The following is a 26,580-nucleotide window of genomic DNA, read 5'->3' on the forward strand; positions in this document are numbered from 1 at the left end:
TAAGTATTTATCCTTAGCCCCTACAGAGAGTTGATAAACTGTTGTTTTCTCTATTTTCTCATTAGAGTATTGAGAATCCTCCATTGTATATATATTGGCGCGGAAATAAATCTGTCAATTTGTTCCAACAACAAATGCCTTCCTATGTAAAGTCTTGGTTCAAATCACTTTATGACATTCCTTCGACCAAGGGGGGCAAGTTTTATACCTTATTTGAATTTCCCCTACAAAAGGATCTTCTTTTTTTTAAGCCACACCTCCGTTGTTATTCATCCAGAGCTCCACATCCTCCGGAGCCTCTAGAGTTCCATATTCTCCAAATGACTATAATGTCATTGGTAAACTCATATGATATATCAGAGTAAAATCTACTAACTGACAGTCATATCTATTTAACATGTCAATTCCACTATTCGTATTCTTCTTCATCTCACTAATCACCAGCTGCAGCTCTCCATCGAGGTCAAAAGACCACCTACATCCGTCACAATTCCAATTTTCTCATTAACAATATTATTATTCGAATCTAAATAAAATATATGAGTATTATCATATAAATCTAAAAAATCTAAATTTAAAATTTAAAATTTAAAATTATATATCAAATTCAAATCAACTAAAACATTATCAATTTAATTTTGCAACTTCAAGTTAAATTAAGATACTCAAATCCATAATCTGTATATCCTTATTCGGATAATAAATATTTTAATAAATTTATCTATATTAATTTAAAATTGATAATAAATAATAATTTTATACCCGAATCGTGCAATGATGAAAATAGTAGAAACAATCATTCATAGATATAAATCCGAATTGCCATAACTTGAAATTATTTGAGAGTGATTTGTTTATATTATTTTTAGGAATTAGGCAACGCGCAAATACAAAAGGTCGCAAAATCAGATCTTTAAGCAAAAGAAAAACCTCATCTTCTGCTATCTTTGTTCAATTCTAGATCATCTGTTTTCATCAATCAAGTTCCTGGTGGAGTACCTTTACCTCTGATTACCCTAATTAACTGTGCCTGATCTAACCAGGCACATTCTCCATCTTCTTCCTCCTTTGTTTGAACTAAAATCGATCCGGTAATACTTGTTTCATCTTTACACATTACTTGATTTACATATATAGCTGCAAAGTCTCTGTTTTTGCTACCTACGAAATAATGGCATTGATTGAAGATATCTGGGTTTTGGGTCTGGATGAAGATTGAGATCTTGATTGCAATTTGGTTGCTTTGTGCTGCCCCAATATTTAAGTGTATTTGGATCTGCTATTGTTGTATTGATGTTCTGTTTGCATCATTAATCATCGGTTTCTTAGATTAGTTATAATCGTAGCTATCATTTCCAAAATTTTAATTTTCTGCTCTGGTTTTAGATACCTCTCATTAGCATCCTTTTTTTATTTCCATCAACTGTTTTTTTTTTTACTCTTTCCCTTAATGCTTTTGATCATTTCGTGCAGCATCTATTTTCTGCATTCATTCTACTAACTATGTGGAAGTTCAAGCCATTTATGCAAAAAGAACCTGCAGGGCTTGAGGGCAGAACCCTTGACGTTGCCAATCTTAAACTTCATGTTCGCAATGCGATTGCCGAGGGTGGCTTCTCGTGTGTCTACTTAGCTAAGGATGCTCTACATGCTTCAAAGCAGTATGCCTTGAAGCACATCATATGCAACGATCATGAGTCAATGGAGTTGGTCGTCAAGGAGATCTCTGTCATGAAATCACTTAAAGGACACCCAAATGTGGTCACACTTTATGCCCACGCCATCTTGGATATGGGAAGGACCAAGGAAGCCCTTCTTGTCATGGATATTGTGAAAAATCTCTTGTTAATGTCTTAGAGGCCAGAGGAGCGGCCTATTTTGAGGAGAAACAGATTCTTACCATTTTCTTGGATATCTGCAATGCTGTCTTTGCAATGCATTGCCAGTCCCCACCGGTTGCTCACAGGTAATTCGGTCCTAAAGCTCCACAAGGTTTTAGGTTGCTCCCTTTTCTGCGAATAAGAGAAATGAAAATATGTTGAAATGAGAAAAAAATTTCATGATCCCAATTTTATAAGGCCCGAAGTATGTTTTACTTCCTTCCCGGCATTTTGATTTTTGCAGGGACTTGAAAGCTGAGAACATTCTACTGGGTTCTGATGGATTGTGGAAGTTGTGTGATTTTGGAAGCACATCAACCAATCACAAGCGTTTTGAGAGGCCTGAAGAATGGGTATAGAAGAAGACAATATCAGGAAGCACACCACACCTGCCTATAGAGCCCCCGAGGTTGAATGAATGACTATATTTATTTATTTTTAACTTGTATTTTATATGGTGGTTAAAATGTTTGATATATATCTTCATTCTTTTATTGGCATAGATGTGGGATCTGTTCAGGAGAGAACTTATAAATGAAAAGGTGGATATATGGGTAAGTCAACTATACTTTTTATCATGTGAAATCTAGAGACAGATTAGATTAGATATGCCCGGTACAAACTGCAGCTGCTCTGTCATGTTACAGGCCCTTGGGTGTCTTCTCTTTCGAATTTGCTACTTCAAGAATGCATTTGATGGTGAATCAAAGTTACAAATCTTAAACGTGAACTATCGGATTCCAGATTTACCGAAGTACAACTCTTCAATTACTAACCTAATTAAAGACATGCTTCAAGCATCACCTGCTGACAGACCTGACATCACACAGGCAAGCACTTTGCTTGGTTGGTCATTCATCCTTGAATTTAGGTTAGTTTTAGATAATCTATGTCTAAGTTTATCATTGGCAGAGATCTAACATTCTGTTAACTGATCTTGGGATTTTCTCCCCATGATTTCAGGTCTGGTTTCGTGTGAATGAGCAGTTGCCTGCTGCTCAACAGAAGTCTTTACCTGATCAGCCACCTGAAATGCCATCCACTGAAGGTGAAGATTTATACCAATAATTGACAGTTCAGTTCTCCAATTGAAGGTTTAATACTTGAATTGAATTAACCGCATCTTTTTTGGCAGATGCCGGTTTTGTTGGATGAGTTATAGGAGATTATAGATAGGAAAAAAAATTGAATATTGAAGGCTGATAAATTAGTTTTCATTGAATTTTGATAGCTGCTTTGTGCCAATTTCGCAGATGTTCCAAGGTCTACAAATAGGTCACCTCAGATGCCTTCTAGAAGCCCTCCACCCCCACCTCATGGGGAACCAGCTAAGAATACACAACAGCCTGGCTCAAGGCCAAGTGGTGGACAGCTTGGTGCTTTCTGGTCTACTCAGCATGCAAAGGATTCAGTTATTGCCGAAGAGAAGCTCAGACCCAAATATGATGAAGAGCCAACCGGCTATACCTCGGTAAAATATAACAGGAGTCCTATTAGTGGGGAAACTGTACAAACTCATTCTACCTCAAGAAATACGCCTGATAAATTGCACAAGCCTGAAGCTGGCCCTTCTAAAGATATTGAAATTAATTTTTTCGAAGACAAGAATACCACCAATGCTTTTCAAGATGAGGCGTTTAACACGTTTGTTGCTGAATTTGATAGCGATAAGATCAGTTCTGGAATTAGTAATAAAAAAACCGGAACAGAAAAGCATTGGAGGCTGAAATAGGGAAGCTTAAAGAACAGTTAACACAAACCCACTTCGAGAAGGCTGAGATGACCTCCAAATTTGAAAAGTTATCCGCAATTTGTCGATCTCAGAGGCAGGAAATACAGGAGCTCAAGCAAGCTCTAGCTGCTAGAACTCCATCTCCTAATAAAAGTACTTCAAGATATCATAACTCACCTGGAAGTCTGGTACACTTTTCTTCATTTTGTTTCCTATATGTATTATATAACTTTTTTCCATCAAATCTCTACTTGTTAGTTGTGCTCTTGATTGGACCTAATTGTTTCATAGCAGGGAGATAAAGCTGAAGGAACATTCCAGCAAGAAAATGTTACTAATTGGACTACTGCTAGCCCCGAAGCAAAGCCATGGCAGGCATTTTCAGAGGATGCCAAACCACAGCAGCAGCAGCCTCATTCAAGAACAATGTACAATCAGTCAGAACCAGAAACGGGCACTCGAACAAGCATGCTGCTCAAGCAACTTCTGGTTTGGAAACATGGGTTTGATACAGATAACTTTACAGCTGCCCCGGCTGCCGGTTCCCAGAGATTGAAAGCACCTGTAAGTGAGGGAAGTAGTTCCCAACGTTCAGGTGAATCAAAATAAAGGAGAATTATACAGTTTCCCAACCTGCAGGTTGGGCTGGTTTCTGATTTACTTGCTACGTGAAGTTAAATATATGAGTGAATTATCTGTCCTCACGGTCACATTGACAAATTTAATACCCGTGGTTGGGAAAATATGGAGGAAAGAAGAGAGATCGAACAATTACGTGATTTCCCAGGCTTATTTCCAGCTATTGTTTGCTTGTATGTGTGTAGGACATTTGCACATTTCTCTGGGATAAGCAGCAAATACGAAAATGTATACCTTTATTTTGTTCTTTTTTTACTGCAGGCTTGATGTTTGATTGTCCAGTGATTAGTGTTTTCTTTCTGATGATAACATGCAGTGATCTAGCAGAATCAGGATGTAACTTCTTGATGAATATTATTAGATCCGTTTGCGAACTTCGATTCAAATAGAAATATTTGGCAACTTTACATCTGATGGTCTATTATTGTCATAATTTTATAAAAAAAAATACAAATGAAATCTGAACCCCAAATGAAAAGGGTTATAAAGAATGAAGTTGAGAAAGAAAAAAATTACAATCACACTACCCACCAATCTAGTATACTCCTGCTTGATGAATGACGAATCAAATCACAAACAAATACGCTGTTCTGATAAAGGACAAATGGCCTACTTTTTTATAATACATTGCGATTGCTGAACCAAAAGATGAATTTAGAACCAACCCTCTGAACCATGATTTGTAGGTTACTGTCAAATCAATGTAAATCAACACCAATCGGAGAGACTCATGTAAGACTAGATTAGAGTACAATGGTATTTAAGAAGTAATGCATCCTAGTAGGACTAGGAATGCAGAAAAAGCACATGTTTGAGATTTTAATATGATTACAAGGTAATATCCATGTCCGATTTAAAATATGCGTAAACTCATGTAACTCATGTACACTTACAGACAAAACTGTAAGAACTCTAGTCGCCTAGGGAGAACAACAATCTAAATGATGAGTGGTGAGATGAGATGGACGCAGGCTGTACCTCGAGTCAAGATAAGATGACAAGTCCTACATACACTGCTGCACCGAGAAATATGAATGATATCATTCCCCTGCAAGCAGCATTCAAAAAAGAATGTGAGCTGCAAGATGGAAGTAATCATGAAAACAGTTGATGCTCCAAAGTGTCACTTTCTCACCATATAAATCCCCATCCAACTCCATTACAGGGGCAAGGACAGATTTCTGCGAACTTCTCCGCATCGCTGGAGTTGACTCTTCGAGATATTAGATCATCACAGATATCTGTGACATTAATATCAAGTCGCTTCAACTTAGATTCCTAACTCTGATAACAACCAATTGGCATAGCTAAACAAATGAGCGAAAGAAAGAGGTCAGAGGTAGCATAACCACTGAGACATACCAATAGACTGAAAACAGACTGTTCATAACACCTGCAATTTCCAAAACAAGGAATAAGCAACATTTCTTTCAAAGGAAGAGACAAGAGAATGAAATTATTCTTTGGGAACGACGAGAGAGGCTATACTGATGAAGAGAATGACATAGCGGAGAATCCGAACTGTTGTCCTTTCTTGCAAAAGCCAAATTACAGCAATGAAAATAATAAACCCCGAGGAATCCAGTTCATTAATAACAAAATTGTTAGCACTTCAAACTCAACTCATGGTTATATAAGTACAAGTCATCACAAAGTTATGAGGGTACTCACCGATACAAAGTCCCCGAAGTGTCCACTGTTCGATAATCATACACATCACAGATAAAAAGTTTGAAAGTGGTCTTTGAAGAGTATAAAGTATAGAAGGAAACGAAGAATGCAGCATCTGTATATGAATGCCAATTTTTATCAGGAAATAATATCTATTTGACATCTTACATTTTGAGCATAAAAGAGCACAACAACTAGAGCGACGAGAAAACAACCGGCAGCTATTCTAGCAGCGAGGAGATCTGTGGATGCAAGAATTAAAGCCATCCCCCAAAATGATGAGCCGAGATCTGCAAGCAAAAGCAATTGTATATCATAATGCCAGTAAAAGCAATTTGGATGAGTTGAAAGATCAGGTAGATCGAAAAGGATAAAATAATAGTTTGAAATCAATGGTAAACTAATTATAATAGGGAAAAGGTAAAGAAAGCCTGATTCTTCAATGTTTGTACATAAAAGCTTTTAAATCATGAAAATATGCAAGCCTATCACTCCAGATGTGGGTTGTGCTCAGTGAAACATCAGGATATATCAAACACAGGCAGCCAACGACCACACACTTACACTCCGATTAGACATGTCTTGATGCACCTGTATACAGATTACGCACAATAATAAACGAGGAAGAACCATATCTTGTCCTAATAAGACTAAATGGATCTTTCCATAAACGCATAAAACGAAAATGGTTTCGCAACATACTTCTAGAATTTATGTCATGAAACACACCATGAAAACAAGGACGTGTTTTGAGATGAAAACACTTACATCCAGCAGGTAAAATAATCCAATATATATAGCCTCGTGTGTGTTACTCACCTTCATCTGCGTGAACCTTAATCCCTTCTACCTACATCATAAGTAAAAGGACTCTTGATCATTGAGTGGACCGTAATCCAAAGACTAAACATCAGAAAGATGAGTTAACATTAACTCAGACCATCTTAAAAACAAGAACAATTTGCAAGTCCTTTCAAATCAATTTTGGTAGGGCACCAATTACAATTAACATAATACAAAGCATACTTCATAGCTACAAGATACATAAATCCGAGTTCATTAATCAATAGAACTAAAACAAAACTTTCATTCATTTCATAAAGTTTTACTCTTATATGACATGTGATAAAAGGCAAGAGGTTCTTACATGACCACAGGTAAGTTTGCAGGCAACAGCATGACTTGCTTCATGCAAGAATACCGTAATGAGCTTAAACGGCCTCAAGAGAGGTCCTCCATAGCTACAATAATCAGGGGAAAACTACTTCAAATCATAAATTTAAGGCAAACCAGTTCAAATATAAAGAATATCATTTTTTACATGAAACTCAACTGCAATGAATCCTCCATAACTGAAAGAACTCATATTTCCTCCAATGTGCAAACCAAGAAACTATTTAAACTTTTAATCTACTTCAAATCACCATCAATATTTTCAAGAAACTATGCAAACTAACAATCATGGCATAGTCAACTTTACCACAAAATCAAATCCTCTTTCTGACTAGAGTTATCATCATTCAAACAAACATAACTATGGAGCTCCCCCCCCCCAAAACCAGCCCTTATTTTCTAATCGTTTTTATATCGTTTTCTTTGAACAATCAAAAGCAGAGAAGAGTGGAAGATGATATTCGTTGTAAACAAGAAAAAGAAAGAGAAACTTACAAGAAGAATGACAACCATGTGACACCAACTGTGACCAGAAACGTGGTTTGGCTATGATTACAGCAACTTTGTAGCTCCCAGTTCTCCATTTATTCTGCCTTTACTTCAAAATCTAAGAACAACCCTTTTCTTAACTGGTGTCTCTTGTTTGGGGTTTGAGAAAGTGGGAGATGAAAAAAAATGAGACAGAAAGAGAAAAGAAAGAAGGAAAAGGTATGGTATTTCTTTGTTGCGTATAGTTTGAATTTGATTAAAATGTCAAAAGGGAAAAAACCAAACAAATTGCAATTGCGCGTTGGTTACAGAATTTTATTTTGTTTCGTGTTGTGCTTTTCTTCTCCGATGACTTGGCTGCCTTGAGCAGGTGAAGGCTTGGCCATCATCGGTCAAAGGTTTGTCCGACAGGCAAGAAATACGGGTAATGGAGAAGTGAAAAAGTTGAATTTGTTAGGAATTAATATAAAAATAAGTGATTAAATTATATTTTAAAAAATATTCGAGTGTTTAAAGAATTTTTTATTATCTAAAGTTTTTATTAAAATATTTTTAAGTGTTTGGATCATAATTATTGTTAGGGTGACATTATCACGTTTGATAATTTTAAAAATCTATTTAAAAAATTAAAAAAAATTATTATTAGAAAAAAATCAAACAGCTCGTGCCCCCCTTCTTTTTCCCCTTCCCTCTTCCATAGTCGTCAATCGACCGGCCATGACGTCACGCCACCCTCGTCAGCACCGATATCGACCCCCGACCAACATTCATTAGCCTTTTGTCATAAACTGGCATCGTTTCCATGAAGAAGTGTTTAAATGTTCGTCGGATTTTAAGTCATCGTTGATGTTTTTTCGTCGATTTCGGATGATCCTGACGTCCATAAGTCACACTGCCACCACTACCTTCGAACCACCGTGCAATTTCGATAAAAACCCAAGTGTTCTTCGATGATGGTGGCTGAAGATAACCGACGATAATTGGTAATAAGAGTTAAAATGAAATATTTTAGTTTTTAGAGTTTTTTTTTATAATTTCTTAAAATTTTGGTTTTTTAATAAATAATTAACCTTTTTAAATTTTTTAAATAATATTTGTATTATTAAAAAATAGCGACATGCAATTAAAAATGTAACTGATAAAATGCAGAGCACCTACTTTTAGTAAAACTTCTTTAGCACCAAATTATATTTTACGATAAAATTTAAACACTTATTTTTGTAAATCATTTATTATATTAATCCATGTATTATGTTTTTTTAATAGTCTATGATTATTACAATATAATATTTGTACACAAGTTTTTTATTTATTGACGACGCACACACAACGTTCATGCTCGAGTCCAAAATTTATAGGTAAAACATTATATTTTATCACTGAAATCACTTGATGAGTTCAATCTATATCATGTTAAGTTGTGAATTTACTTCATTCCTACCGCATAATTCCTTCATGATCTTATTTCAATAATATAATGTACTTAACATTATTTTTCATGTCATTTATAATATCTTTCACTAATTAATATTGTAATAAATTAATCAAATTATTAAATTAATAATTCGAATTTAATTTGATTTGACTTAAAATATTCGTTGTTCAATCCTTTTAGTGACGAAATAAAATTGGAAGCAAAAACAGAGATTTATGGCTGATGAAAAACCCTCGAGCTAATACAGTATATAAAATAAAGTGGTATATATGAATACATTAAAATTAATTAATTAATTAAATTGAACAATATTAATGAAATGAGAGGTATTAAAAGTTTCTTTTAATGTTTTTATCAATGGAAAACAATTTTTTTATATAAAATTCAAATTATACAAGTATAATGAAAATAAATTGGCATATAAATATTATTTTTGACATAAAATATTTAATTAAATTATAAGTGTTATTTAATAAAAAAATTATAATACATAGTATAAATAATTTTGAAAAAAAATGTACAGTTGCATCATATCTTATCAATCTTATCTTAAAAATAAATTATCATATTAAATATATATTACTTTTAGACATAAAAAAATAATTAATTAAATTACAAGTTCATATTTAATAAAATAATTATAGTATAAAAGTAAATAATTTTAAAAAATTATAACAATTATCATATTTTATTAATCATGTCAATCTTATCAATCTTCTTGATCTTATTATTCATTGAACTTATACATTGAATTTTTTGTCACCTCGCGTTAACTATCTACCAAGTTATGACGTGTATAAATTAAAATTATTTTTTAACCATTAAATTCCATATAAAAAATTACATTAAATTATTTTTTAAGTTTTCTCTTTCCCCTCTTCTTTCTCCTCTTCTTAGGGGTATTCATCGGTTAAGACGGTGGCCGACCAAACCGAATTACCGAATTAACCGAACTTTTTTTCTTTAAAAACTTAACAAAAACCGAACTTTTTTTTTGAAAATAATATCCAACGAATAAATTTTGTTAATTCGGTTCATTTTCGAATTAACCGAATTTTTTATAATTTTTCTATTTAAATAAAAATTGAATATTTTTAATTAAAAAACAATTTACAATTAATTTAATAGTATATAATTACCTTCCAGCTTGAATCCTCAATGCTTATCATTTTCTCTACTTTTAACGCTCATTACTATATCTAACCACAACCTTACTAAATCTAACAAAATCCCAATTTTATCCCATTACTAAATCAAACCATCGTCCCATCAACATCTAACAGAACCTTAATTTAACAGAGAGTGGAGATGGACGAGGCCTGAAGGTTGATAAAGTCGTTGCTGTTGAGGTTGGAGAGTGGGGGGATAAGTGTGGCTGAGATGGATTTTTTGAGGTTATAAAGGGAGATATAAGGATAAAAGAGATGTGTGTTGGATTAAAATAGAGAAAGAAGAAAGTTTTGGCATTGGTGATGGATTTAAGTGAGGTTGAAGAGAGCAATGTTAAAGGAGAAAAATGTTGAATTTTACAGAGAGAATGGGCAAAATTGAGACGTTTTTTCCCCTTAATATTAAATAATATATATATAATATTAATTGGTTAAAAAAAAAAGCCATGTCCATCGTAGAGTTAGGAAAAAAATAATAGAGTGGCCAAAAAATCCAATTGAAAAAATTGAAAGTATATGAGTGAAATAGGAAAAAGAGTAAAGTTTAATTACCAAACATATATTTCCCAAATTATAATACAAAAGCATAAATAATTTTGAAAAATGTAACAGTTGCATCATATTTATCAATTTTATCAGTCTTGTCAGCCTTATCTTAAAAATAATTATCATATTATAGTATTATTTTTAGACATAAACATAATTGATTAAATTACAGGCGATAACACCGAAAAATCACCCCTTTAGAATTTTAATTACCTGGTCAGACATCATTTCATCTTTATTTACCGATCTAACACCTTTGCAGGAAGGCACGCCCCATGCATCACGCCTTACGTTGATCTGACGTCACGTGAGGTAAGACGGGGCCTATGAACCGCGCCTTATCCTGACATGTCGACATGCTGGCTAAGGCGTAGTGCATGGAGTGCGCCTTATGCCACGTAGGGGATAGCGCAGTGCATGGCCGCGCTTTCCACAATTATGACATGCACCAGAATGGCGCGGTGCATGGGTTGTGCCTTGCATAATTTGCATCCGCACTTCTCGGGTTAAAGCATCTCCTCTCCGCTATAAATACCCCTCTCCCCGTAAACTCTCTCACAACTCCCTCTCACCGAGAAACTACTACAATAATCTCTCAACCAGTAAAAACCCGACAATCCTTTTACCTTTGATTCAAAGTTCGTTCGATCTTTCGTTATAAGGTAATTTTTTATAATATTTTTTTATAATTATATATGATTATTTGAAAAAAAATATTGTATTAATTGTTTTTAATTAATTTTTATGGCTTTAAAATTGGAAAGCGGGAGCATACGTCGAAATATTTTTGTCGATACGGTAATAATATAAAATTATATTATTTAAATTATTTACATTTATGTGTAAAATTATTTACGTCTATGTGTAAAAAATTTATTGTGTTATATTTTTAATTCATATATTATTATTTAATTAGGTTTGTTTCAGGTTTTTTTTTTGCATATATAATATTGCCGCACTTTCAAACTCTAAGAATGATGCAATTTCAGCTGTTGTTTTATTATGATGGAGAAATTCGAAAAGATGAACCGTCGTTGTTTTCGTATCAATCATTATGTTAAAATATCCTTCAAAAGAAACTTAACTCTTAAGGAGCTGATAACGAAGATTTCAAGGAAGGTTCATGTTGGAAATACTAAAGAATGTTGTCGCTGCAGTACAGATTTCCAACATCATTGTTAGTACAGATTTCCAACATCATTGTTACCATTAACTTATACAACGTTCGAACTATCGAACAATGATGATGTTGAAATGATGTTGATTCTCAAAGTAATTATTCAGACGCCAATACGGAGATGTATGCAAAGTTTGTTGAAGTGCGTGCTGTTCGGGGTCTGTCATTAAGCTCTCACTATGGGAAGTGACAGCCCAACACAATAATGTGTAATGATTTTAATGCCATAATAGGAAATCTGCATGTGCGTCCCATCAACTTCAAGGGGAGACATTCATCAGAACTCCTTACGACTGTACCGATGTGTGTCCACAAACAATCTGTATGGCAACATCGCACCAGTTTAAGGGGAAGGCATTCATCTGCAAATTTCTTTGACCTTAATATGGAGATGCCCTCGACACAAGAATATGTGCAGTTTCCATTTTACACGATGACTTCAAGCTCCAGGGGGAGGCATTCGACTGCGAGTTTTTTTCGTTCTCAATGTCGATATGCCTTCTAGTTCAAGGGGAAGGCATACAAGTAGTAGGTTCTTCGACCTAAATGTGGAGAGCATGGAGGAACCATCATCTCCACCAGAATAACCGCTTCGTGAGCCAGGTGCGGATGGTGCTGAGACTGAACTATTCATTCTCCCATAATCACCGCAATTTAACTCCGATGATGATGATGATGTAGATGAAGTTCCCTCAAATGTGGCACAAGCTAACCCTCCAGCACACATGTATGAAACTAATTATGGTGCAATGCACGGGCCAGAATTTGCGGATATGCCTAATCTCGGTGACTATGGATTTTACTCATCAATAAATAATGGTGAGTTATCTTTAGGCATGGAGTTTTCAAGAAAAGAAGAAGCGATGATGGCTATAAAAAATTACAATATCCGTAATTCTGTTCAATCTAGAGTCGACCTCTCCACGATAGAAAAATATGTATGACACTGTACCCGACATCAAAACGGATGCAATTAGATGGTTCGCGTATTGAAGAGGAGAGGAAAACAATATATGAGAAATAACAGTATACAACGGTCCTCACACATGTTGTGCTGGAGGGATCAACCAAGATCATCCTATCTTGGACTCTGAAGTGATCTGCGAAGCCATCATGCCCATGGTAAAAACAAGCTCACATATAGCTATTGATGTGTTGATTTTAGCTATACAATCGCATTATGGGTATTCCGTCTCATACAGAAAAGCATGGAAGGCAAAACAGAATGCCATTAAAAAACTTCACGGCAAATGGGATGCATCTTACAACAAACTTCCAAGTTGGTTTAGGCTGGTGCGGAGGTTGAATCCTGAGACAATTGTGGACTTCAAAACCTCCCATGGATACCATAATGATTGAGTTCTTCGCGATCGATGCTAATTCTACCGGGTTTTTAGACTTACCTACAATGCATTAATGTTTTCAAATACTGCAAGTCTGTGGTCCAGATTGATGAGACTTTTGTATGGAAAATACAAGCAAGTTTTACTATTGGTAGTTGCCCAAGATGGTAATCGCAACATTCTTCCAGTTGCTTTTTCTCTTGTTGAAGATACAAATTCTTGGGTCTTTTTCCTCCGAAACTTACATTCACATGTTATCACGAGGGAAAAAAATCTGTTTCATTTCAAATCGCGGGGCTGGGATCAAAGCAACAATGGAGTCTTTGGGTCCATTGTGGCAGCCACCCTTTATCCAACATAGGTATTGTATCCGACACATTGCTGTGAACTACCATGGAAGGTTTAAGAAGAATGATGAGCTCCAATTACTTGTGCGCATGGGTAAGCGAACACCCTTTTTTTTGATCATTTTCATTTTTTAAAGAAACAAAGTTAGTAATTTCTACATTTTATGATCAGGTTACAAACTACTACCTCAAACATTTAAATCCATGCTTTAAGATTTACGGGCAAAGAACGAGGAATGATACGATTACATCAACCTCATCGATAAAGAAATGTGGACAAACGCATATGATGGTGGATATCGATATCGACAATGACGACCAACTTGGCTGAGGCAATCCATTCGACCTTAAAGGGTGCACGTCACTTATCTGTAGCGGCTTTGGTAAAAATTATATATTTTCGTTTAGGGGCACTTTTTGCGAAGCTCGAGGGACAAGCTCAAACCTGGATGCAAGGCGGTCATTTCTATCACCCTAGATTAGTTGCAGATATACAAAAAAAAATTGTTGCATCAAATGGAATATCTGTAACAAGCTTCTCTAGAACACATGAATTGTTTTGTGTCACAGAGTTGTCGCGACCTCTTCAAGGGATTGAAGTTGTGTTGTTAAGAGTAAATCTACGGGACAGATGGTGCGACTGCGGGTTTTTTCAAGCTCTGAAGTATCTATGCTCTCATGTGATAGCAACTTGCTCGCATACTCGTCAAGACTATAATCGTTTTGTGGATCCCGTATACCTACTTTCAGAAGTGTTTAAGGTATTCAAATTTGAGTTCCATCCATAGGTAATGGAAAATACCCTAATAAGGTTCAGAATTAGGTCCTGATTGTACCAGACCCAACTTTATTGAGGGACCGTGGTCGTCCAAAATCCACTCGAATTTATTGTGATATGGATATTCGAGAAAAATCTAGGCATAACAAAAAATGTGGGCATTGTAGAAACTCAGGACACACTAGAAGAACATGTCCACTTCTATTGTCATCAAGTAACCATTGATGAGGATTAAGAAAACGATACAAGAAAACGAGATTCGACGTTGACGTTATATGTGATTATAATAAAAGAGATAATAAGTGACAAACTTAAGAAAATTATCAAACACAATTATTAAATTTTATCAAACTAATAGCAATTTGGTATTTGAATATAATTTTAAATATAACAAACTTACAATAAGTATTAAATGGTAAAAAATAAAAAAATTACAATAACTGTTATTAAATGGTAATAAACAAAATTAACAAACAGTTCAACAAAATTAACAAAATAAATTAAGTGTTAAATGATAAATAAAAAAATTACAATAAAAAAGTCCAATAAACAACTAAATACAAATATAATAAAATATCAAAATCTATCGATGTCTGCGGTGTGAATGTGTTCCGCAGGGCGATGACTATCTATCTCGAGGAGGATTTCTTCGTATAACTGGTTCTGACTCCTCAATGTCATCATCATCACCATCATCGTCGTCGTCGTCATCGTCGTCAAGAGCAGATACATTTTGTTGATGAGGAACTGATGACGATGTAGCACCTCCATAGAATAAGGACCCTCGAGGTGTATAACTAACTATCCCCCCACTCATAGAAAACTGGGAAAACTCAAAACACACAGACATCGATGAGTGTGAAAACTGTACAGAAGGTGTATGTGCGGCAATCATCGGTGATGAGGCTGCACCTGCCAAATAACCAACAATATGAACCCCAAGTTAGATCTACAAACATAGACCCATAATATCCTTCTGGAGGGGTCATATAACTCTATGACGATGGCGGCGGCGACATCTGGTTAGGAAAAGGCGCTGACGACATCAGATATGGTTGCGGGGTGTAGGTCGCTACAGACGGTGGTTTCTATGAAAGTTTCAGTGGTGCAGCTGACGACGAATCGGAAGTACCTGCTCTCTTTCTACGAGTCGGGGGACAATGGGGTTTTGAAGGTGCACGTCTCTGTCGACGTCGATGAATGCTCCATCCTCGTGCATCCTCAGAAAGCAGAAATGGTTTCTCGTTACTATTGAACCACTCATAATAATCATCTGTAACCGTCAAGTGGTCAACATAAATGGGCACTCTATGGGGAAGGCGCCGATGTCGATCCTCCCACATCATGACCCACTCATAATGCTTCACCAACCAATTTATATCTGTCTTGCCAAGTCAATATGAATTATGAAACTGGTCCATATTGCGAGGTGCTTCTGGAATTAGTTGTACAAAACCAAATTGTAGGAGCATGCGATCAGTGGGGTGCCACTCGACAATCGTATAACAGATCAAAGGAACCACCGCCATCCAAACATCTGATGGGCCCCTCAACTCAGGTAGGATGCACATCCTCATATCATCATTAGAATATGAAACCCATTCAAACTAAAAGAAATATATATAATTCTTATCAAAATAATAATCTAATTATATAACTATAATACAAAATCAATTTTTAAACATTAAAATGCATACCCCTGTGCCAGCTTCTGATTGATTAGTAGCCTAATTATTTATAATTCATCAGGTAGATCCCGATGAATTTTCTTGTCAATAGAGCACCTATTCAAGGAAAAAATTATTATACACTAGATAAAATGATTAATATACAAAATCAGTTTAGTAATTACCTTAATAGTAGCGGAAATACGAACGGGTTCTTCACAACAAGACAGAAAAAGGGTAAGTGATACCATGCCCAAGACTGCACCAAAAGGAGACATCCGCCGATAGCATTTTTCCTGTAGTCAGTCGCTCGACACATCTCCCTATACATGAATGTCAAAACTGCCGAGCCCCAACTCAGTAATCCAGCCAATTTGCATCTATTAGCTGCATTATGCATGCCCGTGCATACATTTTAACTTGATCCTCTGAGGCGTCCTCACTCAAATTCCGAAAATTTGCATATAACCAATTTAATGGTATCCGACCACCGTTAAAATTTTGCGGGACACCTCCTAGATAATCCTGGCACAAACTAGTCTAGTTACCATGAACCATCCCTAAAATCACATCTCCATCCACAGGAAGCCCCAAGTGCATAGAAACATCCTCAAGTGTAATCGTGCACTCTCCGCACGGAAGATGAAATGTATGGGTCTCCGACCTCCACCGCTCCAGTAATATAGAAATCAAGTTTGGTTCTATCTTACAATGGCCTTCATATCTAGCTATGTGACCGAATTCAGCCTCGACTAAATACGACCAGACACAGGTAGGTATCGCTAACTTAAGATTCATAATAAAATGATCTAATAAACGCTCGCTCTCCTAAAATATTAATAATTACAAAATTAATTTATAAACTAATAATCATGCATTAAATAAATAATTATTACTAATAATTTAAATTAAATTAAAATGCAAAAATGTTACCGTATCAGCAAAATGTCGAGATATATGATTTCCATTTAAACGAAGTAGATCGCCTTCCATTTTATAACTGCAAAAAAAATATTTAAATAAAATATTAAAAAATTTGAATAGTTAAATAAAATACTAACAAAAATTAAATATAATAAAATATACCTTAAAGAACTATGAGAGAATATAAAAGTATTTGAGAGAGCTTGAGAGGATATGGTGTGATGAAAGTGATTGAGAATGGAGGTATTTATAGGGAGGGAATGAGGGTGTGAACTGGAGGGTGGTTGGGAAATTAAAGCAAAGGCGCGGCCCATGCACCGCGCTATACCCCTACATGGCATAAGGCGCGGCCCATGTACCGCGCCTTAGCCAGCGTGTCTCCATGTCAGCATAAGGCGCGGTTCATGGGACGCGCCTTACCTCACGTGACGCCAGGTCAGCGTAAGGCGCGGTGCATAGGGCGCGCCTTCCTACAAAGGGTGCTAGATCGGTAAATAAAGATAAAATGGTGTCTGACAGGTAATTAAAGTTCTAAAGGGGGATTTTTCGGTGTTACCGCCTAAATTACAAGTGTTATATTTAATAAAATAATTATAATATAAAAGTATAAATAATTTTAAAAAATTAGAACAATTATATCATATCTTATCATTCTTGTTAGTCTTATCAATCTTATCAGTCTTATTAATTTTATCAATCATATATTAAAAATAAATTATCATATTAAATATTTTATTATTTTTAGACATAAAAACAATTAATTAAATTATAAGTGTTATATTTAATAAAAGAATTATAATTCAAAATAACAAACAATTATAAAGAAAGAGGGAGAATGGACCATTATATGATAATAAATATTACGATAAACAACTTGAATGATCTTTTAATTATGTGGTTGGTGTCGATATGACTAATATTTTTAATTTTTTGTCAATATAACTACTTAACTATTTAATTAATTTCAATATAGTTACATGTTGTTAATTGATTTTAATATAGTCACATATTATACATAAAAAATAAAAAAATTCTAATAAATAAATAATTTTTTTATAATTATTTTTAAATGATTAAAAAATTCTAATAATTAAATTAAATTATTTTTATACAATTATTTTTAAATGATTCAGAAATTTTAATAAATAAATTAAATTATTATTTTTTATTGTTTGCATTTATTTTTAAATTATAAATGAATAACAAACATAGTAGAAAAGAAAAATTACTATATAATTTAAACTCATTTAAAAATAATTATAAAAATGAAAAATAATTTAACTTAAAAATATAAAAAGTTTTAACTCATTTTTATTTTTAAACCTTCTATTAACTAATAATATATTTATTAAAATATTATTTAGGTGATCATTCAAATAGTTTTTCTTATAATTTATTTATTGCAATATTATTATTTTTTATGTATAAATTAAAACAATATATGTAAAATGTTTGACAAACTAGTAACAAACATTGAGTTTGCCTCCGTGGTTGAGGCGTGTCCACCCTTAACTTGACATCTTAGGATAAATTCACCTAGGTAACAATATTTTGTTTATGCTTGTTTTTCATTTAAACATGTGGATACACGTGTCACTATTAAAATATGTCACTATAATCGATTGGCACATGGCACATAATGATTGGAGGGTTAATTTTTGAATTAAATTAAAACTAAGACTAAATTGATAGAATATGTAAGCAGTGGGAACCAATTGTATAATTATACCAATTTTATTAACTGTCACGTTATCACTTCCGTTAAATATTAATGACACGTGACTATATTGAAACCAATTAAATAGTTAAGTGGTCATATTGATAAAATTTTGAAATGGTGATCATATCTACACCAACCTCTTAGTGTTGTTGCCTTAAGCACAAATCTGGTTTATCATGCACAGTCCAAACATGTTGATATGGATGTTCATTTTGTACGTGAAAAAGTAGCAACTAAGCATATTCAAGTTAATTATATTCCTGCAACTCATCAAGTGGCAGATGGTCTTACAAAACCATTAACAAAAGGAGCATTTGAGTTGTTTCGAGAGAAGCTGTGTGTTCTACGTTTTTAGTGTAAAAGGAAGAAGACAACGAAGTGGGGGAGAATATTGGAATATGCATTATTAACGTGTGCATGCATTGTTAACGTGGGCATTGAGTGAGCTTTATTGATGCGTGTGTGAGTTGTTATGGTTGTTATGAATAGTGATGTATGGAGTCAGTTATGAATGTTGTTAGATGTTACAAGTAGTTGAGAGATTGAGTGAGCTTGAAGTCATGACTCTTATATAAGCTAGTTGTGTTGTAGTTACAAAATATGCATAATAAACAAATGTTATTCATTTCTTCTTAATCAACTTTTTAACAACGCATAACAGAAGACGGAGCATATGGATTTTCAAGAGCCAATGGTTCAAATGTGTGAGTTCCAATAAAAAAATTCCTGAATACCAAAGGGTTTTTAGCGAAGCAATGGCATGCAACTCTAGGATAGTCATGAGAGTGGTTCTTAAGTATTACAAAGGCGAGTTCAATAATATCGAAACAATCGTTGATGTCGGAGGAGGATGGGGAGCTGTCGTGGTGGAGATCGTCGAGGCACATCTTCATATTAAGGGTTTTAACTTTGATCTTCCAAACATTATGGCTGGTGCACCCGAGTACCCTGATGTCACACATGTTGGAGGTGACATATTTGACACTATTCCCATGAACCCTGATGCAATATTTCTCAAGGTATTATATATATATATTTGATACACTGATAATATATAAATCAAACTTTTCATATTGAATTGATTTTGTGGATATTGCACAATCGGAACGACGAGAAATGTAAGGAGATCCTGAAGAATTGCAGGAAAGCTTCAGAGGAGAGAAATGGACAATTGATAATAGTGGACGTAGTTCTTCGTCCAGAAAGTGAAAACCTTTTCGATGTTGAAGCACAAAGGTACGACTTGAAGATGATGGTTTTTTTCCGAGTGGGAAGGAAAGAAGTGAAGACGAATGAGAGAAGCTATTAAAACGAGGAGGTTTCTCCAATTACACCTTCATCAAAATCCCTTTTTTATCCATTGTCGAAGCCTTCCTTATGAATAAGAACACTACTAGAATTACTTAATTGATGCAAACTAATTATGCATATTGATCACATATTTCCATGTTAACATCACAACTCTTTATGTTCACAAATCGTTCGATGAACTGTTCATAAACTATTCGTATAACGAACATAAACAGAAGTGTAAATGAGCATAGCATTTGATTAACTGTTCGTATAACATTCATTTATTAAGATAAATAAATGAGTTTGATCAAAAAAAATTTGTTCACTTAATAAATGAATAAACACAAACAGAGATTTGTTCAGTTCATTTATGTTAACGAACAAACTTTTTTATTGTATCGTTTATCGACTCGTTTATAAGCTCGCTTATTGGCTTATTTATTGACTCGTTTATAAGCTCGTTTACTCAATTATCCTATTCCTTTTATTTTTTTACATTTTAAATATTTGCAAATGTAGGGACTAAATTGAAGATAAGGTGAACTTTGATGTTCACATTGTGAAGCCTAAGAAAATTAAGGACTAGTGATTTAGTTTCACCATTTTTCATTGATTTGCAAATAAAATGGTAAAAAGAGAGTGTTGGTTGCCGAATATTAAACAAATATGTTCATGAACGTTAAATAAACATGTTCATGAATGTTAGACGAACATGTTCAAAAACATTAAATGAACGTGTTCGTAAACACTAAACGAACGAACACGAAAATAGTACTAAAATTTAACCGAATATAAATTGTACATGAACAACTTTAAAAATAAACAAACGAACACAAACACATATTTGTTCGTTCAAGTCTGGTTAATTTACACCCCCTGCACCTGGATGAAAGTTAGCATATACTATATTCTCTAAACAATTCATGAGTTGTGAGAGTCTTATATATATTTTAGTATAAAATTTGAATTTGAATTCAAAGTTTAATTTTTACACTTATAAATTTTTTTGTTTAAATATGTACCTGATTTTTCTAAAATATTCGAATTGGTACTTATATTTTCTGTCAAAATCGATACCTAAACTCAACTTCTTGCACACATTTTGGAATCTGAACTTGACTTCAATATCAAAATATGGACAAAATTCAAGTTCATATCCTAAAATGTGTGATAGAAATCGAGTTCAAGCATCAATTTAGACAAAAAAAAAAGTATAAATATCAATTTGAGCTATTAGAAAAGCTATTTTAGGATATGAAATTGAATTTTGTCCATATTTTGATATTGAAGTAAAGTTCATATCCTAAAGTGTATTCAATTTAGAAAAAAAAAAGAAAGGTATAAATATCGATTTGAGCTATTAGGAAAGTTATTTTAGGATATGAAATTGAATTTTGTCCATATGTTGATATTGAAGTCAAGTTCATATCCTAAAATGTATTAACCTAACAAAGAAAGGGTTCTACATGTGCACCTATTGCACACCAAGCTCATAGGTTCAATGTTATCTATTAATAAAAAGAGTAAACTAGATCATTCGTTTATAGACTTTAGGGCTTTGGTCATTTAATTATACAAAGTTTAATCATTACAGTCGGATGCATAGTATATTTTGGTGTTGGCATCTAAGTAAAAAATATTTTTATTTTATTTTATGTTGACGTGTATTATTTTCTTTTTTCACCTTATCATCTTCTTCATCAAAATTTACATTCTTTTCACCTATTTTCACTCACAGCTGAAAACTGCCATTCTTTGACATAATTGATGGTCACATTAAATACCGATGAACACGTCTCATCATCTTTTTCCACTCTATTAATTTAGTTTTTTTAATAAAAAAAATCTCTTTAAAACTCGCAAAATTATACATAAAAAATTCATCATTTTGGAGGGTTCATGGCTTTTTCAAATCAGTGAGAAGTTTGGGATGTTCGTTTAAAACTCTAAACAGTGGAAAATATTAGTCCAAAAAGACAAATAACGTACATAAAGACTAGCCCCGTCAAACAAATATTGAAGGAGATTGGAGCATTAGAAGTATGCATAGAAGGACACGTTCTCCCCTCAAAGGATTATTTCAAGTACCTAGGGTCTATGATACATAAGGATGGGGGTGTAGATGATGACGTTACACACCGTATAAAGGAGGGATGGCTAAAGTGGAGAGCTACTACTGGAGTTTTGTGTGACTAGAAGGTGCCTCAAAAACTTAAGGGAAAATTTTATAGAATGCAATAAGACCAGCGCTGCTGTATGAATCAGAATGTTGGGCAATCAAGAAGGATCACGTAAGGAGGCTGGAGGCCGCAGAAATGAGAATGCTTCGATGGCCATGTGGTAGGACTCTGTGGGACATGACACCAAACTCTGCTATTAAGATGTCCTTGGGGGTGGTGCCTGTATCCGAAAAATTGAGGGAGGGAAGACTACGGTGGTTTGGGCATGTCCTTAGGCGACAACCGTCAGATGCAGTTAGGAGGGTAGAGTCGATTACAGTCGACGGTTCCAGAAGGAGATGACAACCAAGGCGGAAGTGGGAAGACTGCTTGAGATCTGATTTGAAGGATTTAGCCCTTACCGAGGACATGACCTCTGATAGGAAAGTATGGAGACTTAAGACCAGGGTAGCCGATTAGTGCGGGTCACATCCATAGAGTGTAACATTTCTGTCTTCTTTTAATGCATTTGTTGTAATTTCTATGACTTCTACTTTTTATACGTTTCTGTCATTGGAATTAATGAAGGCTTAGAGCTAGGGTAGTGGATTAGTGTTGACTTAGTTTAGGTTTTAACCCATTTGACTTTATTCCTTCTCGTAGCTTGCTATCGTTGACTTCTGTGTATCATTCTCTTCATGTTTCCTCTTTTTAATTTTAGTCGGGTCTTACGTTTTTGTCTATATGCAGAGATTATTATGCAGTGATTTATTAACAGTGATTACTTCCCATTACAGAAGCGCATATGAAGACTGTATATGAAGACTGTTCAAATATGTATTTATTTATTTATTTATACATGCATTGCATTTTATCTTTATTTTTAATTTTCTGACTGTCGGAGGTCTTCCACGGAAGCTGCTCTCAACCATGCGTTGGGGGAAGCCTACTACCCTACCTCCCCCTTATCCCATTGCATATGGGAATAGGGTTTTGTTGTTGTTGTAGTATTATTTTAATTTTTTTATAGAAGCTATTAATTTTATTAAAATAGAAGATATTCAAATTAAAATAAATGTTTACAACCACAACCATAACCTAAACATATAATAAAGATATTTTCCTAAACACAAGAAAACTAGCCACTTAAGATCACATAAGGACCATACAAGAAAAATGTTAAAAACCTAACTAAATAAACTCGAACAAAAGATAAATACAATCATATCTTACCGCATCGACAAACAAACACAAATAAGAATCGAGCGACGTGAAAATACTATCCACGAATGCAAATCGCGTATCCAAATCCAATCCGAAGGTCTAAAGCAGGGAAGATCAACATGATAACAAATAAGCGCCGTCTTGATAAGTCGTGACGATGTCAAATTAAACCCTAAAAAAGATAAACAAAAACAATGATCAAATGATTTAAAACGTGTCGTAAAGGCAGAGAATAACGTGTCATAAAGACAAAAAAATACATGCCATAAAGGAAGAATTATTAAAAAAAAACAAAGATACACTATGATAAAGTGAAGGAAAAACAATGAATACCGACAATCGACAACTAGCACTAAAATTTGTGTTGTCGTCGATCACAAAGATAGAAAAAAAAGAGACTAACCACAACCAAGGAAAAATAGAAAAATAATACAAACCCTATTTTATAAAATTTTAACAGTATTATTTTAATTTTAAAATATGAAAATCAGCATGAAAAGATTTTTTTAATGTTTTGATATCTTGCACAAATAGTTATAGATGAAGGCCGAATTGGACACATGTCACTAAATAATTACATGATATAATTAGAACGAATATACAGGCAACAATATATATTGAAACAGTTATGAACCATTTTGAATGAAATTTCTTGTCTTTCTCCTCTATTCCCTTCTTCATTCCTAATTTTCTTCAATTTCAACAATTCACAGTAAAACTGCATCTAATTTTCGTGGTATGTTTCTCGATCATTATTTTGTGTTGCATAGGAAGAGAGCTTGGAATTTTAAAGTGAGATGAGACAAAGAAATGGAGAATAAAGAAAATTTTTGTTTTTTGTTTTTGTTTTTTTTGGTTGTATGCCACATGTATACTATCAGTGATTTAAATAGCGGTCTACGAGCATAATAGCACCCGTGATATAACGGTAGCAGTTCATCCGATACCGCTATTGTATGATCGCGACACCCATAATCACCTCAATAAAGCTCGTTATGTCCGTAATCACTATGAACGCAACACAGTCAAAAACATGATCGCAACTGCTATTTAAATCCCTATATACTACTTCTCTCCCAAATTTAATTCTTTTAAACGTTTGTAACTGTAGTAATCCTGCAGCAAGTAGCTATAACAGGATCATAACTAATGTCTAAAGAAAAACAAGAACATGCATTAATAAACATAACAAAAATTTAACAGATACAATTTCTTTATATGCATTAATAAACCTAACAAAAATAATCCCTAAATTTAAGTTTAATTTTAATATTTATAATGAAGAAATTGATCTGGAAAATAAAATTTACGTGTATAAATGACATGGAAAAATGATTGACCTGGATTTTTTTAATTGGCTAGGATCATTGATAATGTGGTAAAAAGGGTTTACGAAACAATTTATCCTATATAATGAGGTGAAAATGATCTCATCGACAGGCAGGCAGTTCCAATTTACAAATTTAAATCATGGCAGGTGATGGAGAAGAGGCTACCCTGCAAGGGCAAGCTAAAATACTTCAAATCATGGATAACTTCGTCGAAAGCATGGCTCTCAAATGTGTCGTGGAGCTCGGCGTCGCCGACACACTGAACTCCCACCCGATGACTTTGCCCCAGATTGCTGCTCGCATTCCCTTCCCGAACCTCGACATGTACCGTCTTTCACGTGTAATGAGGTTTCTTTCCAGCCGGAATGTTTTCAATGCAACCGTTGATAAAGAAAGTGGGGAGACGATGTACGGCCTCACCGACTCGTCGAAATGGCTTCTTACCGACAACAAGTCGGAAAGTCTGGTGCTTGCAGTGCTTCTCGCAACGCATCCATGAATACAAAAGGGTTTTTGAGGAAGCAATGGCCTGTAACTCAAGGATAGTCATGAAAGCGGTTCTTAAGTATTACCAAGGTGGGTTCGATAATATCGAAACAATCGTTGATGTCGGAGGAGGATGGGGAGCTGCTGTGGCGGAGATCGTCGAGGCACATCCTCATATTAAGGGTTTTAACTTTGATCTTCCGAACGTTGTGGCTGGTGCACCCAAGTACCCCAATGTCATACATGTCGGAGGTGACATGTTTGACACTATTCCCATTAACCCTGATGCAATATTTCTCAAGGTATGTATATGTATAGTAGCGGATTTATATTTGATACACTGATAATATATAAACCGAATTTTCACATCGAATTGATTTAGTGGATATTACACAACTGGAGCGACGAAAAAAGCGAAGAAATCCTAAAGAATTGCAGGAAAGCTGTAGAGGAGAGAAAGGGGAAATTGATAATAGTGGACGGAGTTCTTCGTCCGAAAAGCGAAAACCTTTTAGATGTGGAAGCACAGAGGTATGATTTGAAGATGATGGTTATTTCTCCAAGTGGGAAGGAAAGAAGTGAAGATGAATGGGAGAAGCTACTGAAACGAGGAGGTTTCTCCCGTTACACCGTCATCAAAATCCCTTCTTTTCTATCCATAATCGAAGCTTTCCCTTCTGAATAAGAGCAATATATATATATCGGAAATAACAACTCTGGGAATGGAGTGATAGACCCAGAATTCTTCAGTCTCCTAATTCTCTGCTTGTCTCTCTCATCCATTATCAATGGAAATCCCAGGTACTGATGGTTGTAATAAAGCACCTCATGATTTGTACATGTACTGTATCTGCAAATAGACAGTAAGTTAAAATTATTCACGGCCAAAAATTGGCTCAAACGTCATAAAACTCAACATCGATGTGAACCAATCACAAGGATGGACGAATCAATAGGTCCAAATGCATCATAATGCTAACTCAATGTCGAGCGAAACAACTCCCGTGAGACGGAATGAATCCAGAGGTCTAAATTCACACCAAAGAGAACCAGTCACGTAAGATGGATGTACTCGAAGATCCAAAGGCGCCGTAGTATTAAATCACACCAGACGAAACAATCATTATTGGTGAGCGAATCCAAAGGTCCAAGACACTATATATATAACCCCCCCACAAAAGTTTCCAATTATTTGCTTAATAATAATTTTCCTTTTCTTTCAATATTGAAACGGAGTGGCTTGGCAGTATTGCACAGCAGCAGGTGCATGGCAGTAGGTGCATGGCAGGCAGCAGGTGGTGCAGCAGCCGAGTTTCAATATTATAAAATTTACAAGCTTTTTCATTGTCACGTCGTTTTATCACTGGTCGCATTAATGTGCTCTTCTCCTTGTGTTT

The 26,580-nt window shown here is 34.6% G+C and overlaps 2 protein-coding genes and 2 pseudogenes across 2 annotated transcripts; 3 read left to right on the plus strand and 1 right to left on the minus strand.

The window, feature by feature from the left end:
- Nucleotides 1-854: 854 nt before the first annotated feature.
- LOC120165225 lies at nt 855-4,490 on the plus strand (annotated as a pseudogene).
- A 267-nt stretch (nt 4,491-4,757) lies between these two features.
- Nucleotides 4,758-7,995, minus strand: LOC120165227 (annotated as a pseudogene).
- Nucleotides 7,996-19,445: 11,450 nt separating this feature from the next.
- Nucleotides 19,446-19,999, plus strand: LOC120165454 ((R,S)-reticuline 7-O-methyltransferase-like). Its single transcript, XM_039174968.1, has 2 exons — nt 19,446-19,709; nt 19,814-19,999. Exons 1-2 carry the CDS (start codon nt 19,446-19,448, stop codon nt 19,997-19,999), a joined length of 450 nt encoding a protein of 149 aa, XP_039030899.1.
- A 4,837-nt stretch (nt 20,000-24,836) lies between these two features.
- On the plus strand, nt 24,837-25,868 carry LOC120165455 ((R,S)-reticuline 7-O-methyltransferase-like). Its single transcript, XM_039174969.1, has 3 exons — nt 24,837-25,079; nt 25,174-25,485; nt 25,566-25,868. Exons 1-3 carry the CDS (start codon nt 24,837-24,839, stop codon nt 25,866-25,868), a joined length of 858 nt encoding a protein of 285 aa, XP_039030900.1.
- Nucleotides 25,869-26,580: the final 712 nt, after the last annotated feature.

The sequence above is a fragment of the Hibiscus syriacus genome, unplaced genomic scaffold (assembly GCF_006381635.1).
Source record: "Hibiscus syriacus cultivar Baekdansim isolate YM2019G1 unplaced genomic scaffold, ASM638163v2 tig00111582_pilon, whole genome shotgun sequence".
Taxonomy (NCBI): Eukaryota; Viridiplantae; Streptophyta; class Magnoliopsida; order Malvales; family Malvaceae; genus Hibiscus; species Hibiscus syriacus.

Bases quoted from the DNA above. Each gene is read 5' to 3' on its own strand.
- LOC120165454 (XM_039174968.1), top strand. From the start codon at position 19,446: ATGGCATGCAACTCTAGGATAGTCATGAGAGTGGTTCTTAAGTATTAC. The intron at 19,710-19,813 runs GTATTATATATA...GAGAAATGTAAG, and splicing joins CTGATGCAATATTTCTCAAG to GAGATCCTGAAGAATTGCAG.
- LOC120165455 (XM_039174969.1), top strand. From the start codon at position 24,837: ATGGCAGGTGATGGAGAAGAGGCTACCCTGCAAGGGCAAGCTAAAATA. The intron at 25,080-25,173 runs GTTGATAAAGAA...TGGTGCTTGCAG, and splicing joins GGAATGTTTTCAATGCAACC to TGCTTCTCGCAACGCATCCA. The intron at 25,486-25,565 runs GTATGTATATGT...GAATTGATTTAG, and splicing joins CTGATGCAATATTTCTCAAG to TGGATATTACACAACTGGAG.